General features: G+C 53.3%; 1 protein-coding gene across 9 annotated transcripts in view; it reads left to right on the forward strand.

Annotated features, from left to right (window-relative positions):
* Nucleotides 1–14,230, forward strand: part of PAX5 (paired box 5) — a 202,931-nt gene extending 188,701 nt beyond the window's left edge. For 3 of the 9 annotated variants that reach the window (XM_008074152.2, XM_008074155.2, XM_008074158.2), the window contains 2 exons: nt 6,397–6,483; nt 13,761–14,230. In XM_008074152.2, coding sequence (XP_008072343.1) covers nt 6,397–6,483; nt 13,761–13,837 — 164 coding nt within the window. In that variant the 3' untranslated portion in view covers nt 13,838–14,230. The remainder of the gene's footprint in view (nt 1–6,396; nt 6,484–13,760) is intronic. The other 6 variants (XM_008074156.2, XM_008074161.1, XM_008074154.2 and 3 more) reach the window with 3 other exon arrangements.
* Nucleotides 14,231–14,497: the final 267 nt, after the last annotated feature.

Below are 14,497 nucleotides of genomic sequence, written 5' to 3' on the forward strand. Positions count from 1 at the left end.
TCCAGTCTGGGCGACAGAGTGAGACTCCAACTCAAAAAATAAAATAAAATAAAACAAACAAAAACATTCCTAAACCATGTGATATGAACACACACAAAACCATCACTGTTTCTTCTCTGTGAGTCCAATTCCTGCTCATTTCTTACTTATATAATGTCTATACCTCTTTATCTCAGTCCTTTTCCACTCATTCTTTTTTCTTAGTCCATTTTTTACTCCAACCTCCAATTAGCAACAATCTCACAAAAAAATTACTTGAACTGGGCTCGGTGACTCAGCCTGTAATCCCAGCACTTTGGGAGGCCGAGGTGAGTGGATTGCCTGAGGCTGCAGGTTCAAGACCCGCCTGGGCAACTTGATGAGACCTCATCTCTACAATAAATCAAAAATTAGCCAAGCGCATAGCATATGCCTGTAGTTCCGGCTACTTGAAACTGAGGCAGAAGGATCGCTGGAGCCCAGCAGGTCGAGGCTGCGGTGACCGAGAGCATGTCACTGCACTCCAGGGTGACAGAGTGAGACTCCAACTCAGAAAGAAAAAAGGAAAAAAAGAACTCGGTCAAAGCTATAAAGTTACTTTTAGGGCCTGAGTCTGTTTTTAGAAGTGAGTCTTTCCTCTTCCCTCTCTCCCCAACGTCCCTAGTCTCCTTGACGTGGGGAGAAGGTTTGTTCCTCCAGTAACGCTCACATTTGCCTCTCACCAAGCCTGTGATGCTTTGATCAGGCCCATATTCCAGATGAGGAGACTGTGCTCAGAAAAGTTCACTCACTTGCCCAAGGCCACACAGCCAACGAGCAGAGGGCCTGACAGCAGAGCATGCTCTCTGCCCTACCACAGGAATGCCCATGCCCACCCTGTGTGCATGCCTGCCCTGCCCTGCCCCACCCACCGGCCTTCTGCTCCCACCAGACCATATTGGGGCCCAATGTACAGTGCTGACTCCAGGCCTGGTCTTCTAAGGCTCTGGATTCAGTCTTGTTTTCTCTTCAGGACTGCTCACTCCTAGGGGGCTGAGGATAAAGAAGATCACAGCATGTGTTTTGTTGTTGAGAGAGTTCTTAGGAGTTCACACGTGACCAGCTCCAGATAGCACCAGAAGCTATCTCCGAGGAGGGCCATGTGCTGTGTGCCTCCCAGATGCAGGTCTCACTGCCTGCTGAGTGACAGCCACTGAGGCGGAAGCGGTCACCCCAGTCAGGCCTCACAGAAGCTTTTCTCTTTTTTTTTTTTTGAGTCGGGGTCTCACTCTGTTACCCAGGCTGGAGGCAGTGACAATCACGGCTCACTACAGCCTCAACCTCCTGGACTCAGGCGACCCCTCCACCTCAGTCTTCCAGGCAGCTGGGACTAGAGGCACACCACCATGCCCAGCTGATTTTTTTTTTTTTTTTATAGAAATGAGGTCTCACTGTGTTGTCTAGGCTGGTTTCAAACTCCTGGGCTCCCGCCTCAGTCTCCCAAAATGCTGGGATTATAGGCATGAACCATACACAAAGACGAGGTTTCCCAATTTAAGGGGTTAGTATTTGTGAGATATGCCAAAGACATGGGTCAGTTAGTAGAAAGAGGCAAGGAACCCATGGTGTCCCTTGTTCTGGGCACAGTCATCAGAAATGGTGTTTATTGTGTGATCTTTGTCTTGAACTTGCTAACTGCACCTGTGGAGGCCCCAGCAGAAGCCAGAGAAGCCAGGGGTTCTCTTGTTCTGCCCTGAGAACGTCACTCCCACCCCTGAGGAATATCACTCTGTGTCTGTGTTTGCTGCAGCTCTTTTGACTCCCAGGTCCGTTCTCTCTTGCCTGGACAGTGGCAGTAGCCGCCTGGTGGGGGCCCCTGACAGGCTCAGTCCCCAGCCTGTCCTCCAGATTCTGGCATTCCCTGGTCCCTTAACAGGAGGCAAGCATCACGTTCCCGCCTCAAGCCCGTTCCACTCTGCAGCAGCTTCTGCTGGGGCCTTGTGGAACACCTGGCCATTTGGGCGTCAAGCTCTGCCCGGCCTCACCCCTAGACCTCGGCTTGTGCCTGGAATGCCTGCCTCTCTTTGCCATCAATATCTTACCCATCCTTAAAGTCGTGGCTCATGCGGTCCCCTCCATCTCAGAAAGGGAACCCAGGGCATCTTTAGGCCTTCTCTGGGCTGGACAGACCGTACTGGTCTAAGCTACTCTTGTGAGGGTCTGGGATAGGAGGCACGCGCTCCTTGGATGTGATGATGGTGGGGAGTCCAGGCAGAGGAAACAAAACAAAGGATCAGAACCCCCAATCCAAGGGAAGTGAGGTGAGCACCAGGCTCAGCAGACAGGAAGGGCCTTTAGCTGTCTGCTGAGCAGCTGGGACTACAGGCATGCTACCATGTCCTGACTAATTTTCTGATTTTTTTGTAGAGATGAGGTCTTGCTCTGTTGCCTAGGCTGGTCTCAAATCCCTGGGCTTGAGATATCCTCCCGCCTTGGCCTCCCAAAATGCTGGAATTATAGGCAAGAGATGACTTGGTCTGAGTTGATGTTTCACAAATGGGGAAACAGAGGCCTAGGGTCGAAAGACAGTGTCGTGTAGATGAGAGGGTCCTGGCCTGGGAGCCTGGCCTTGGAGTTGCCCCCTGCCCTGGACAAGTCTCCCTCCTTCCCTGGGGTTCCATTTGCTCACATATAAAATGTGGACAGTTGTACCCATTTTGTGAGCTTCAAAGGACTGTTGGGTGGCTTAAATGAGATTCCGGATGCTGAGGAGGCCTTGGAGACAATATAAGCCATGTCTCATGAGATACATTGGCTGAGCGTTCACGGTGTGCCAGTTTATTTGGTCTCTATAATAACCACATGGTCTATACAACAACCTACTAAATTCCCTTACTTTATGGGAGGAAATTGAGGCACAGAGAGGTTGAGTGACTTGCCGAAGGTCACAGAGCTAGGAACAGGCACCCAGGAATTGAACCCATTCAGTCTGGCTACAGAGCCCTTGCTCCTTGCCTGTGTGCCAGACTGACCATGGCCCATGGAGTCTGGTGGTAGCAGGTGAACCTGAACCTGGACAGTCTTCTGCTTCCTACCCAGCATGTGACCTGGTTAAGCCATGGCCTGACATGACAGGGCCTGAAAGGTGGCTTCTTTGATGACTGAGGACCTAAATTCTCTGTATCTCATGGGGTGAGGGCTCCCTGCACCCAGGCAGCTCCTATATGGTGCTTCAGGTCATTGGACACCATCCCGAGTCCCAACATGTGGCTGGACCATCCCCTAGGTCAGCCTCGCTCCCCAGAGACAGTCAAGTACCCCTTACCCAGAGCGCATCACTCTCACAGGGCATCTCGCATGACGGGCCCCGTGTTGGCGTGCCCACCCCTCCTCCACTCTTAGCACCGCAGATAGGAACTCCCTGGCAGGCTCACTTCTTCCACCAAGGGGCGGGATGGTGTGGTGGGCAGTGGAGTCGGAAAAAACAACTTGAATCCTACAGGTGCTCAATACCTCTGGCTATTGGTTCCTCTCCTGGAAGTAGTGGTATCCTCAGCTGAGGAAGCTCTTGGTTTACTTAGGAGTCTCATTCATTCATTCATGCATTCATTCATTCAACAAATAATTATCTGTGCCTTTCAGATGTCAGGCCTGTGTTAGAGGCTGGAATACAGGAAGTCCCCAACATACCGACGAGTTCCTTTCTGAGAGTACATTTGTGAGTCCAAATTGTTTTAAGTCCAACAGAGTTAGCTAGGTACCCAACTAACAAAATCAGCTATATAGTACTGTGTATATTTAACAGGCTATACTGACACCTGGTGGAGAGAAATAATACATTAAAAAAGCAGGTGTGCATTGTTAAAGTGCGTAACTTGAATGTTCGTATGTAGAGGACTTACCGTAGAGGCAAGAACAGGCATGGGACTTGCATCCTGGTAGAAGAGGCAAATAATTAATGAGATTTGAGCACCATAAACAAGACAGGTTGGACTGTGATACGTTCTGTGGAGGGAAATATGGCAGGAGCGAAGGATGGATGGAAGGAGCTTTCTTTTTAAATGCCGTGGTCAGGGAAGGCTTCCTAGGGAAGCTGTGTGTAAGTAAGCAAAGCCTAGAAGGAGGAGATGGAAGAGCCATGACGTCATTTGCAGATGATCTTTGTCTTACAGAGAGCCAGCTGGGCTACCAGGGATCCATCAAGCACCCACTGTCTGCTGTGAATGGGACATCACACTGGGGGTGGGGTGGCACACAGGTGCAGAGAGCAACCAGATGGACCTGCAGGGCCAGGTGCGCCCATGCGCAGGGGAAATCCGATGCTGTGGAATGATGTGGGAGACTGGGGACACCTGAGGAGGGGTAGCAGTGGGGATTCCCAGAGGAAGGGGTATCCAAGTACCTCTGTACTTGGTACTAGAGGGCCAGGGCCAGGGTTGAGGACGGTGAGCAGCACTGACTTAGGCACATTCTCTCAAGGAGTCAGAAGCTGTTTCTCGCTCTTTGCAGGCCTCCAGGGGCCAATGTCAATCTGGGGATGGATAATGTGCACACAATTAGCTAATTCCAGCTGAGTCTTGTACTGTGGGGGGGGGGGCTGGAATCAGAGGTGGCTTCCTGGAAGAGGTGGCCTTGGGGCTGGGTCTACCAGCAGAAGTCACGTTGCTAAACAGAGTGCCAAGATGGGATTTGCCAGAGGAACCCAGTGCCCTGGGCCCAGGCACAGCGCTGTCAAGAAGTGCCTCTGATGGGGCAGCTCCACGGGTGCCCGGAGCCTGGAGGGGAGGGCACAGTCCCCCTCCTCCAGGCTGCTCTGTCTCTCTGCTCCTCTGCCCTGCCCCTGAGGAGGAGGAGGAGGAGGCGCCGTGGTGCTGATGGATATGCCGAAGCTAGGCGGCTGCGGCCCAGCACTGTCACCATGCTCTCCCTCTGCACGCCAGAACCTGACACCCTGACCACTGAGGCATAAAAAACAGAGAATTGGAAGACTCAGCCTGTCAGGCTGGAAGTGGCCCCCAGAGAGGCCCGAGGAGTGCGCACATGTGTCTGCGCGCGCGCTCCCGGGCATGTGGACACGGTCTGCCTGTGGTTACCTGGGGGGGTGGGGAGGAGGCCAGCCAGGTCCAGGGTGGGAGCGACTGGCCCCTCGGTCCTGCCTCATGATTCCTGCCTACCTGGCAGAGCCCTCAGGCCCCGCAACAGGGCATGGGCCACAGGGGAAAAGAGGATCGCTCTTGGTCCTGAGTCCTGGCCAGTTCCTGCAGGAAGCTCTTGCCCTTGACTGTTGTAGGGTCCCTGGGGGGATCGTGGAGGCAAGCTTGGACCGTGGGGGTCTCATGGGACTGTGTAGCTCCTATCACCTCCTGCAGGGAAGGGCCTGCCTACTCTGTTCCCGGTGGCTTAAAAGCAGCCAGCTTTCCCGGTCCAGGGCCTCCGCTAAACACAATGTCTGCTAGGCACTGGGGACCCGGCGATGAGTCAGGGCCCAAGCCTACTTCCTGGGAGTCCCTGCCCATGGGGGAGACCAAGATAGCAAGATTGTGAGGGGCAGAACTGTGAACTCTCCTCCTGGTGACCTGGCCAGTAGCAAAGAGGCTCTGAGGCTGACAGCAAGAGCCAAGGAAGTGCGGAGGCAGGTGCCACCGCTCTGTGTGTGACTGGGCAGAGTGCACCATGCTCAGGCCCCAGCAGGCCCAGACCCAGTGCTGTTCCCTCCCTGGAACACCGTGCAATTCCTGCCTGAGCATACCCAGAGTTTCCCCTTCCCCAGTGCCCACGATGCCTCAACCTACTCCCTCGTCTGGACTTCCCCAGCCTTTTGGTCTGTCCCTTCATTTCAGCAAAGTTCCATCTGCCTCTTCCAGGCAGAGGGCCTGGGTGTATGTCTCATCTCTCCGATGGGACTGATGCCCCGGGAGGAGCCATCCCCAGATTCATAGCACAGAGGACTAGACAAGGGCTGGGGTGACCTTTGGCACCTCCATGCAGAGCCACTCAGGGAGCATATGGGGAGTGGATCTGGACCCACACTGGGGTCTTGGAGTGGCCTCAGCCAGGGATGAGAAAGAAGCGAGCAGGCTGTGGCTTTGGACTTGGTGAGGTGTATTAAGACCAGGTTGTGAGAGACCCTGTGCATCAGACTCCTCCCCTGTAAAACAGGCCAGGAGCACCTGGCACGTGGCACTTCCATGGCACGTATGTGAGTGGCTGGTATCCACTCCCACTGGTACAAAAGGTCTTCAGGGGAAACACAGACAATGCCAGTGACGGCTGTCCAGTCAGGATGTGGACCCAATTTGCATGTATTGGTTACAAAAAGTGCCCGCAGCTCATGCAGGAGGCAGATGCATGGGCAGCCAAGCTGGTTGGGACCCAGGGCCTTTTCTGAGCTGGATTTGACATTTGCTTCCTATTTCTCTCTCCACCCCCCACATGCAGGGAGTGAGTTTTCTGGGAGTCCCTACAGCCACCCTCAGTATTCCTCGTACAATGACTCGTGGAGGTTCCCCAACCCGGGGCTGCTTGGTGAGTACTGGTAGAGATCCTGTGGGGGTCCCTGAGCCATCGGCTACCTTGTCTAGGCCTCCTTATTGGGCGGGCCAGAGTCCCTTGACATCCTGAAGTCCAGTCACTGATGTGGGGATGGTGGCTTGCCTAGATACATGGAATGTGGTAGTTGTCATAGGGGCCTCGGGGCAGGAAGCAGTGCTCCAGCCTTGCTTATGCCCTTATCCTTCCCCTAGATGTTTTGGTGGCTTAGCAAAAATGGCACAGAAGGGGAACAGAGGGAAAAAAGGCACTGAGGGAAGAAGAAGGCAGGAAAAGTGCCTGCCCATGAGTAACTTGCATTTCCTAAGAATTATCAACTATTCAGGCAAAAACTCTCTAGGAGTAGGTAAAGATGCCAACTTGGTTTGATTGGTAGTGGCTGCCTGGAGAGCTGCCTTGATAAGGACCCTGCAGCCCAGTGATTGATTAGTGATGCCTGCATGGACATCACCAGAGCCAGCTCCATTGCTGAAGGCCTGCCAAGTTGTGTCATTCAGGGCTCAGCCAGTGCCTGCCCTCTGCCCAAGCTTCAGATTGGCAGACTGACTGTGGCTGGCTGGTGCCAGCCTGATGTGTGATCACCATCAAGATATTTGGGCCACCCTGAAGAAAGCCCTCAAAAGGCCAAGAGAGCCTTTGTTGTTGTTGGTGGTGGTGTTGGTATGAACTTATACGAAACTAGCTAATGAGTGCCAGCTGGAGTGAAAGATTTTGGAACATGAAGCAAAGGCCTAGGCTCACAGATGTCACTCATCCCTGTGGGGCACAGCCAGCCAATCAACCTGCAGGCAGCCACACTGACTCCCCTCCTCCCCCCACACACATACCCAGCAGTCAGCTCAGAATTTTCCGTTTGGAGCAGTAAAAGGTCAGACATGGAAGAACCCTCAGAGACCACCCAGGTTTGTCTGTCCAACTTAACAAGGCCTCCTTAAGGGAAAACCTGCTAATTCCCTGGATCCTTAATTATTTTAGGACTGAGAAACATGGGCTTCATCAGAAAAGCAATAACTTCAGACTCAAGTTGCCAGACCGTAGGTCTGTGAAGGCCATGAAGTCTCAGCCTTGACGCCTTCCCAAGCCTGGTTTGGTGATTAGGACAGTCACACAGTACGGACACCACTTGTCTCTTGCCACCTCCATTCCACGCACTTGGGGCCTTGAGCTGTCCAAAGCATGTTGGCGTGTCATGTATAACTTGTGGATAAATGAGGAGCAATGCCAATTAGTGCCCCAGGTCCCCATGCCCGGGAGATTTCAAGCCTTGCAGAAGAATACCAGGCTCTTTTTATCTGTGGTCTCCTGGAGGGGCAGAATCTGCAGATTGATCTCTTCTCAGACTTCCTTTTTGATTTTGGTTGAAATCGTTTCTAAGTATTGAACCCGGGTCTCCACTGACTTGAGTAGTGGAGATCTGGGAGTCTTAAGTAGACTTTCTGAGTTGACCTAGCTGTCTGTCTCAGGAAACAAGAGGCATGGGCTGGTGTGGTCTCCTTGAACCAGTGTCTTTCAGCAGGGATAGGGTAGGAAGATGGGAGCCTGGGAGTCCTTGCCTGGAAGTCTGCCTCACAGAGAGCCCTGGTCCAAGTGCTACTATGAGATCCACAGGGATATGGCACAAAGGAGACCTGGGGACCAGCCTGCGGGAGTGGGTCCTCCTGATGGGGGGGGTGACCCCAAGGAGACCATGTCAGCCCAGGCCTGCTACGCATAACTGCGCATTGCCCAAGGGGTCAAGGGAGGGCTGAAACCAGCCCATGCATGGCACAAAGCCCTGAGCCCCAGTACAGACCCACACCTGCTCAGAGACCCCTTTCTCTGATTTTTCACACGATGTCCTATAGGTCAGCAGTGGCCCTCATTTATTTGCCTGGGAATTCAAGAAACAGATAAATTGGAAAAAACTGCTCAGACAGATGTGACAAAGGGATGAGTTTAGACGTGAAGTGGTCTGTGGAGTATGCACAGGGTGGGAGGCCTTGAATGCCAGGATGAGGGCATTGTGATTGTGTGGGCAGTTAGCTGTCTGAGGGGGTAGGGAGGAAAGGATGGGCCTAGGCCACATCTGAGGCTTTTGCTGCTCAAGTTGGAGTGAAATCGGTTCACATCCCTGTTTGTTAGGCTTGGGCTGTGTGCCTGGAGAGATGCAGACTCTGTCCCAGGTGAGGGAGCCTCAGGTAAGGGTGTCTGTGCTGGGAGGTACTCAGTGCCTTTAGAGGGGCCAGAGATAGTGTGGAGAGGAGGAAGAGGAATCCAAACTCCAGCCATCTACATGAGCCCTTGCTGGTTGTACCAGGCACTGAACAAAACCCTTCACATGGGTCCTCTCATCTGATCCTTTGAGCAACAATTCAGAGTGCATATTATTATCTCTATTACATGGTAGAAGGAGAGTGAGGCAGAAATGTTGATTAGTTCACCTGAGGGCACACAGCATGCAGGTGGCAGAATGAGGACTTACATTCAGGTCACCCTGACACCAGAGCCTTTGTTCATAACCAGTATGTGACGTGGTGCTCTTACTCTCTGTGTCTGAGTCATAGTCTGAACAACACTACAGGAAAAGAGGCCTTATTTCTCTGCAGAACAGGCCTGTGTCCTGGGTGTGATGAGAGTGGCTGTGGTCTGTTTGTTTGTTTGTTTGTTTGTTTGTTTGTTTGTTTTTGAGGAGTCTCACTCTGTCTCTCAGGCTGCAGTGCAGTGGCATACTCATGGCCACCGCAGCTTTGACCTGCTGGGCTCAAGCGATCCTTCCACCCCAGCCTTCCAGGTAGCTGGAACTACAGGCAACGCGCCACCACGCCTGGCTAATTTTTAAAAATTTATTGTAGAGACAAGCGCTCACCAAATTGCCCAGGCTGGTCTCGAACCCGTGAGCTCAGGCAATCCTCTCGCCCCTATCTTCCAAAGTGCTGGGATTACAGGCGTGAGCCCCTGCACCCAGCAATGTGGTCTAGTTTTGAAAGTCAGGCTACTGTCTGCATCTGTCAGACTTTCCGTTGCAAACAACAGAATCCACTCTGGCTGGTTTAAGCAGAAAACAAATTTATTAAGGGATACCAGGGGCTCCCAGAAAATCCCGGAGGAACGAAAAGTGGGAGGCATGGGACACAGCCAAGAGCAGCACCCAGCCACCCCATTGGGGCTGCTCAGTGTGATCACTCCCACGGCTGCCAGCCAGCATCATCCTCCACCCCCTACTGTGGCTCCCTCTATCGGACAACTTTACTCAGGGTGCTTCGGACTGGGCATCAGCTCTGTCCTACCCCCACCCGGAGCAGGATGCCTCTGCCACCCGCTCCCAACAGACAGAGTCCTCCAGCCCACTTCTCCAGGTGCTTCCTTCTCAGTCAAGGTCACATGCAAGAGAGTCTAATTGGCAGAGTTCGTGTAACACACCTGTGCCCTAGCAGCAAGGGAAGCTGGCAGGGAGGAGTTCTCTCAACTAGCTTGAAGAGGTAGGCCTCATACCCCAGGAACTCAGCAAAACACAGCAAGAGCACGAGCACAGACAACATTGCAGCTACACACTTGAGAAATGGCCCCAGCACTGCCCGAGTCTTTGACCTGGAGAAGCCTAGTCAGGTCACCAACCAGTCTAGGCCTCAGCTGCCTCAGGTGTAAACTGAGCACAGTGGCCATGACAGCCTCATTCAAGCAGGAGCTGCCCACGGGGCTCTCCTGAGGCGCACAGCGGGGCTCCCCTTTCCTGAAGATGAGTGAGCCTCCTGGCTCCCCGCCCACAGCCTTGCAAATGGCTCCAGGCCTGTTCACGTCTACGCACCTGACCTTCCCCACAGTGTCTTCAGGGGTGGGTTGAGAGAATTCCCCAAACCTAGACGGATTATTTCTGCATCTGGGGATCTGGGGAGGGTGCCAAGGGCGTGGAAATCTGTCCTGAGTCCCCTCCGTGCTGCCACTAGATCAGTGGGCGCTGTGGGAACAGGTGAGACCCTGAGCATGCGAGTGCACGCACACACGTGCACACCCCACCTGCTCACACCTTCCTGTCCTCACTCCCACTCCCTCACACCCTCACGCACAGCCAATACCTCGGCTGGCCTGACTGGAGCCTCCTTCCCAGAACCACAGCCAAAGTGAGGATCAGCAATGCCACCGGGTGAAGCAAGAGGACTCCTTGCACATTGGCTCCTCAGAGGGATGTCCCCCTCAGTGCCCCAGCCAGGGCAGCCGTGACTCAGCGTCCCTTTGGGGCTCCAGGCTGGCAAGGGGGCAGTGGCAGGAAGAAAGGGCAGCCGCAGTCAATTAGGATTAGAATGGGAGCGCCTGTGGCCACTGTAAAGGGATTAGAGAGAAAGCTGAGCCCAGGATGACTGTGTCAAGCAGTAAATTGATGATAATGTGAATTAGAGAGGAAAAATGACAGAAGAAAGGACAAGTTTATTCTAGATGGAAGTCTAATGGGCACCAGGAAGACAGAGTGCTTTGTGAGGCGATGTTTTCATTTTTCACAGTAAATGCAAGCCGGCCAAGAGACTAGGCTTTGGGAGGGAAGTAAGACAGAGCCAGGGCCAGAAGTGGCCGGTTAGGGGGACTGGAGGGCCGATTCCAGGATCCTCCAGGGAGGAGACACCACTTCCATTTCCTATCCCTTGGGGCCCATTTGTGGAGACAGCCCCTGTGACCCTGTGATTTTCCTTTCTTGTGCCTCCCCCCCCACACACACACACTCTCCCCTGGGCCCACCTGCGGGCAAGATGAAGGCACTGTGGGCACTGCAGACTCCATGGGTGACTGTCCCCAATGCTGTCCCCATCCCACAAGAGAGAGAACAGAGGAAGGCTGATAGGGGTCTTTGAGTCAGGGCTCTGGTGGGGGCGGTGACAGAGGAAGCAGCAGAAAATCCATCTCTAGGAATACCTAGGCCTGGGGCTGGTATCCAAGCCCTCGGGACCAGCACGGTGAGGCATTGACTCCACCACTGTCATTGCTGCCTGAGGCCAAAGTGCCTTGGGAGCCGGTGGTAGGGAGACAGAGTCTTGAATCTGCTGATCCCGGCTGAGTTTGGAAGGGAGGTCGTGCATGCCAAAGAACCCTCCCCCAGCACACCCTCTTAATTACATATCAGCCATGTGACCTTGGACAGGTTACATAACCTCTCTCTGCCTAATTTGCCTCATCTGTAAAACGGGGACAATAATAATTTTTACCTGTTGTGGAAATTAAGAGTCAATGGATATAAAGAACTTAGAATAGTGACCATTTCCGCTGCTCTTTTCCATCTTTATCTCATCCGCCCTCACACTAGCCCCACTATGACTTTTTACAAATGAAAAAGGGAGCCTCAGGAGGGTGAAGTCACTTGTTCAAGGTCTCACAGCCAAGAAGTGGCAGAGTATGACTGACATTTTAGAGTCAATGGTTATAAAGAACTCAGGATAATGACCAAGGTCCAGGAGTCAGAGCAGGCTCCAGGACTCAGCCCCAGGCAGGCTGAGTGTCCCTAATCCAAAATGCTTGGGATCAGAAGTGTTTCAGATTTTTCCAGATTTTGAAACATTTGCATGATACAAGTTGAGCATCCCAAATCCTCAAATCTGAAATCCAGAATGCTCTAATGAGCATTTCCTTTGAGCATCATGTCGGTGCTCAAACAGTTTTGGATTTTGGAGCATTTCAGAATTTTGGATTTTTGGACTTGGGATGCTCAACCTGCATCTGGGAGAATTCCTAGGTTTGGTTTGGATCTGAGTGAGATTTCTGAATAAATATGAGTCCCTTCACCTGGGGAGCTAAGAAGTTTGCTAATCCTACCCCAGCAGACATGGGGGCTGCAACAGGCTGGCAGGGCCCCAGCTGCTGCCCACTTACATAAGCACATGCCCCCAGGGTGGAGTGGATAGGCCTTGAATGGCATTGTGATGGAAAGTCTTGAGCTGGGGGCAGACAACCTGAATCCCAGGCCAGGCGCTGGCACTGAGAGGCTCTGTGGCTTTGGGCCCTTCACTTTGGTTTGTTGAATCTCAGTTTCCCCACCTGTAAAAGGTGGAAATCAGCCTAGAGACCCAACCTCCGTTGGTTCTGAGAATCTGCTGGCCACCCTGGGTCCCCCCAGGTCCCTTCTGCAGAGCTTCCTCCTAACTCTGAACATTAGCCTGTGTCAGATCGGTGTTAGCCCCATTGTTTCTCAGCCCTGTACCCAACAGGGTCAGGAAATGAGCCCTGAATGAATGAGTGAATGAATGAATGGATGAATGGATGGTATGTGTTCTCACTTTGTTTACTCAGTGCTGTTGTCGATTTATGCCTCCAATCCAGCTGAGCACACACCATGTGCTGGCTGCAGGGAACTGGACAGACACTGAGAAGACGGAACCCAGCCTCTGCCCATGTGGGTCTGTCTGCCCAGGGTTGGGGGAAGTTCAGAAAGAAGCGATCATAGCTCAGGGCAGGGGCCATTCCAGAAGGGGTGCTGGGACTTGAAAGAGGTGGAGAAGTTTAACAGACAGGAAATGGGGTGGTGATATTTCAGGCCAGGAGTTCCAGGCAGAAGCATGAGAAAAAGGTACAGGGGTAAGAGAGTGTAATAGCAAAAGTTAACCGTGCCTACCTCAGAGATTTAAATGAGATAATACATGTACAGGACACAGTGACAGGCACAGAGGAACTACCCAGCCACCAGTAGTTGCTGTTAGCATTATGTATATTTAAGACAGCTGCAGAGAGTTGAGCCAGACTTGAGTGTGGCATGTGAGTGTGGGCGGAAGGGGGTTCCTTGTGGGAGATGGATCCCGAGAGCCCGGCTGGGGCTAGATCACAAAGCACCTGCAGGCCAAACAAACAAGTGAATGCTTTTCATCTTCCAGGTCAGGGGTTGGCAAATGATTTCTGGAAAGGGCCAGAAAGTAAACCTTGGAGGCTTTGCGGGCCATAGGGTCTCTGCTGCAACAACTCAACCCTGCCGTAGTAGCAGGGAAGCAGCCCCGGACAATACGTAAACCAACGGGCAAGGCTGTGTTCCAGTAAACCGTTATTCACTAAAACAGGCAGCCGGGAGGACTGGACCCGAGGGCCCCAGGCTGCTGACCCCAGCTCTAGGTGGCGAGGAGCCTTGAAGTCTTGTGAGCAGGTGGCGGCCCTGATGGGACTTGCAGTTTGGGGAACAGACCAGGACAGAGATCTTGGTGAGAGAGGACGGTGGCCTGGACTGGATGAGAGGGAGGAAGGAACAGAGGTGGGGGTAGGAAGAGGACCCCAGGTCCGACCTCAGTGCCCTCTCCCATCTCTTCCAGGCTCCCCCTACTATTACAGCGCCGCTGCTCGAGGAGCTGCCCCACCTGCAGCCGCCACTGCCTACGACCGTCACTGACCCTCGGAGCCAGGCAGGCACCAAGCACTGATGACACATATCATTGAGGGTGATAGCCTCCCAGCCCCTCCGAGGCGGCCAGAGGGGCCCACGAGACCATCCCCCAGCCCCCCCCCCCACTCGCCTGAAGCTCCTCTTTCCCCTCTTCCTGCTGGGACTCTGGGGTTCTGTGGTGGGGCTTTTGGACTTCTGGATGCTTGTCCATTTCTAAAAGCTAATTGATGAGCTTCTCCCCATGGCCGTTGGGTCTCTGCAAACCAACAGCCTGCTCTACAGACAGCTGTAGCCCCAGCCCAGCCTGCCAGTCCCCCAGCTATCTGACCATCCGTCTGTCCAACCACCCCAGGCCCGGGAAGGAGATCTCGCTTTTGTTGCTTCAGCAGCGCCCATGTAAATACCTTCTTGTTTTTCTGTGGGCCTGAAGGTCGAACTAAGAAGACTGCCCAACTCTTCACGCATCCTGCACCCAAGGTGCATCGCGGGAAATCTCAGACTTGTGTGCAGAACGTCTGCCCTAGGTATTTCCTGGCAGGTGGGCTCGGAGCTGTCCTGGAGACTGAGCCTGTCCAGCTTGAAGCTCCAGCCTCCTGCTCTTCTCTGCTTCTTGGATATCTAGACCAAGAGTCTCATCGGGCTGGTTGCGTTGCAAGCCTCCTCCCC

The sequence above is a fragment of the Carlito syrichta genome, unplaced genomic scaffold, assembly GCF_000164805.1.
Source record: "Carlito syrichta isolate Samal-C Ts95f unplaced genomic scaffold, Tarsius_syrichta-2.0.1 Scaffold316346, whole genome shotgun sequence".
In the NCBI taxonomy this organism is placed as follows: domain Eukaryota; kingdom Metazoa; phylum Chordata; class Mammalia; order Primates; family Tarsiidae; genus Carlito; species Carlito syrichta.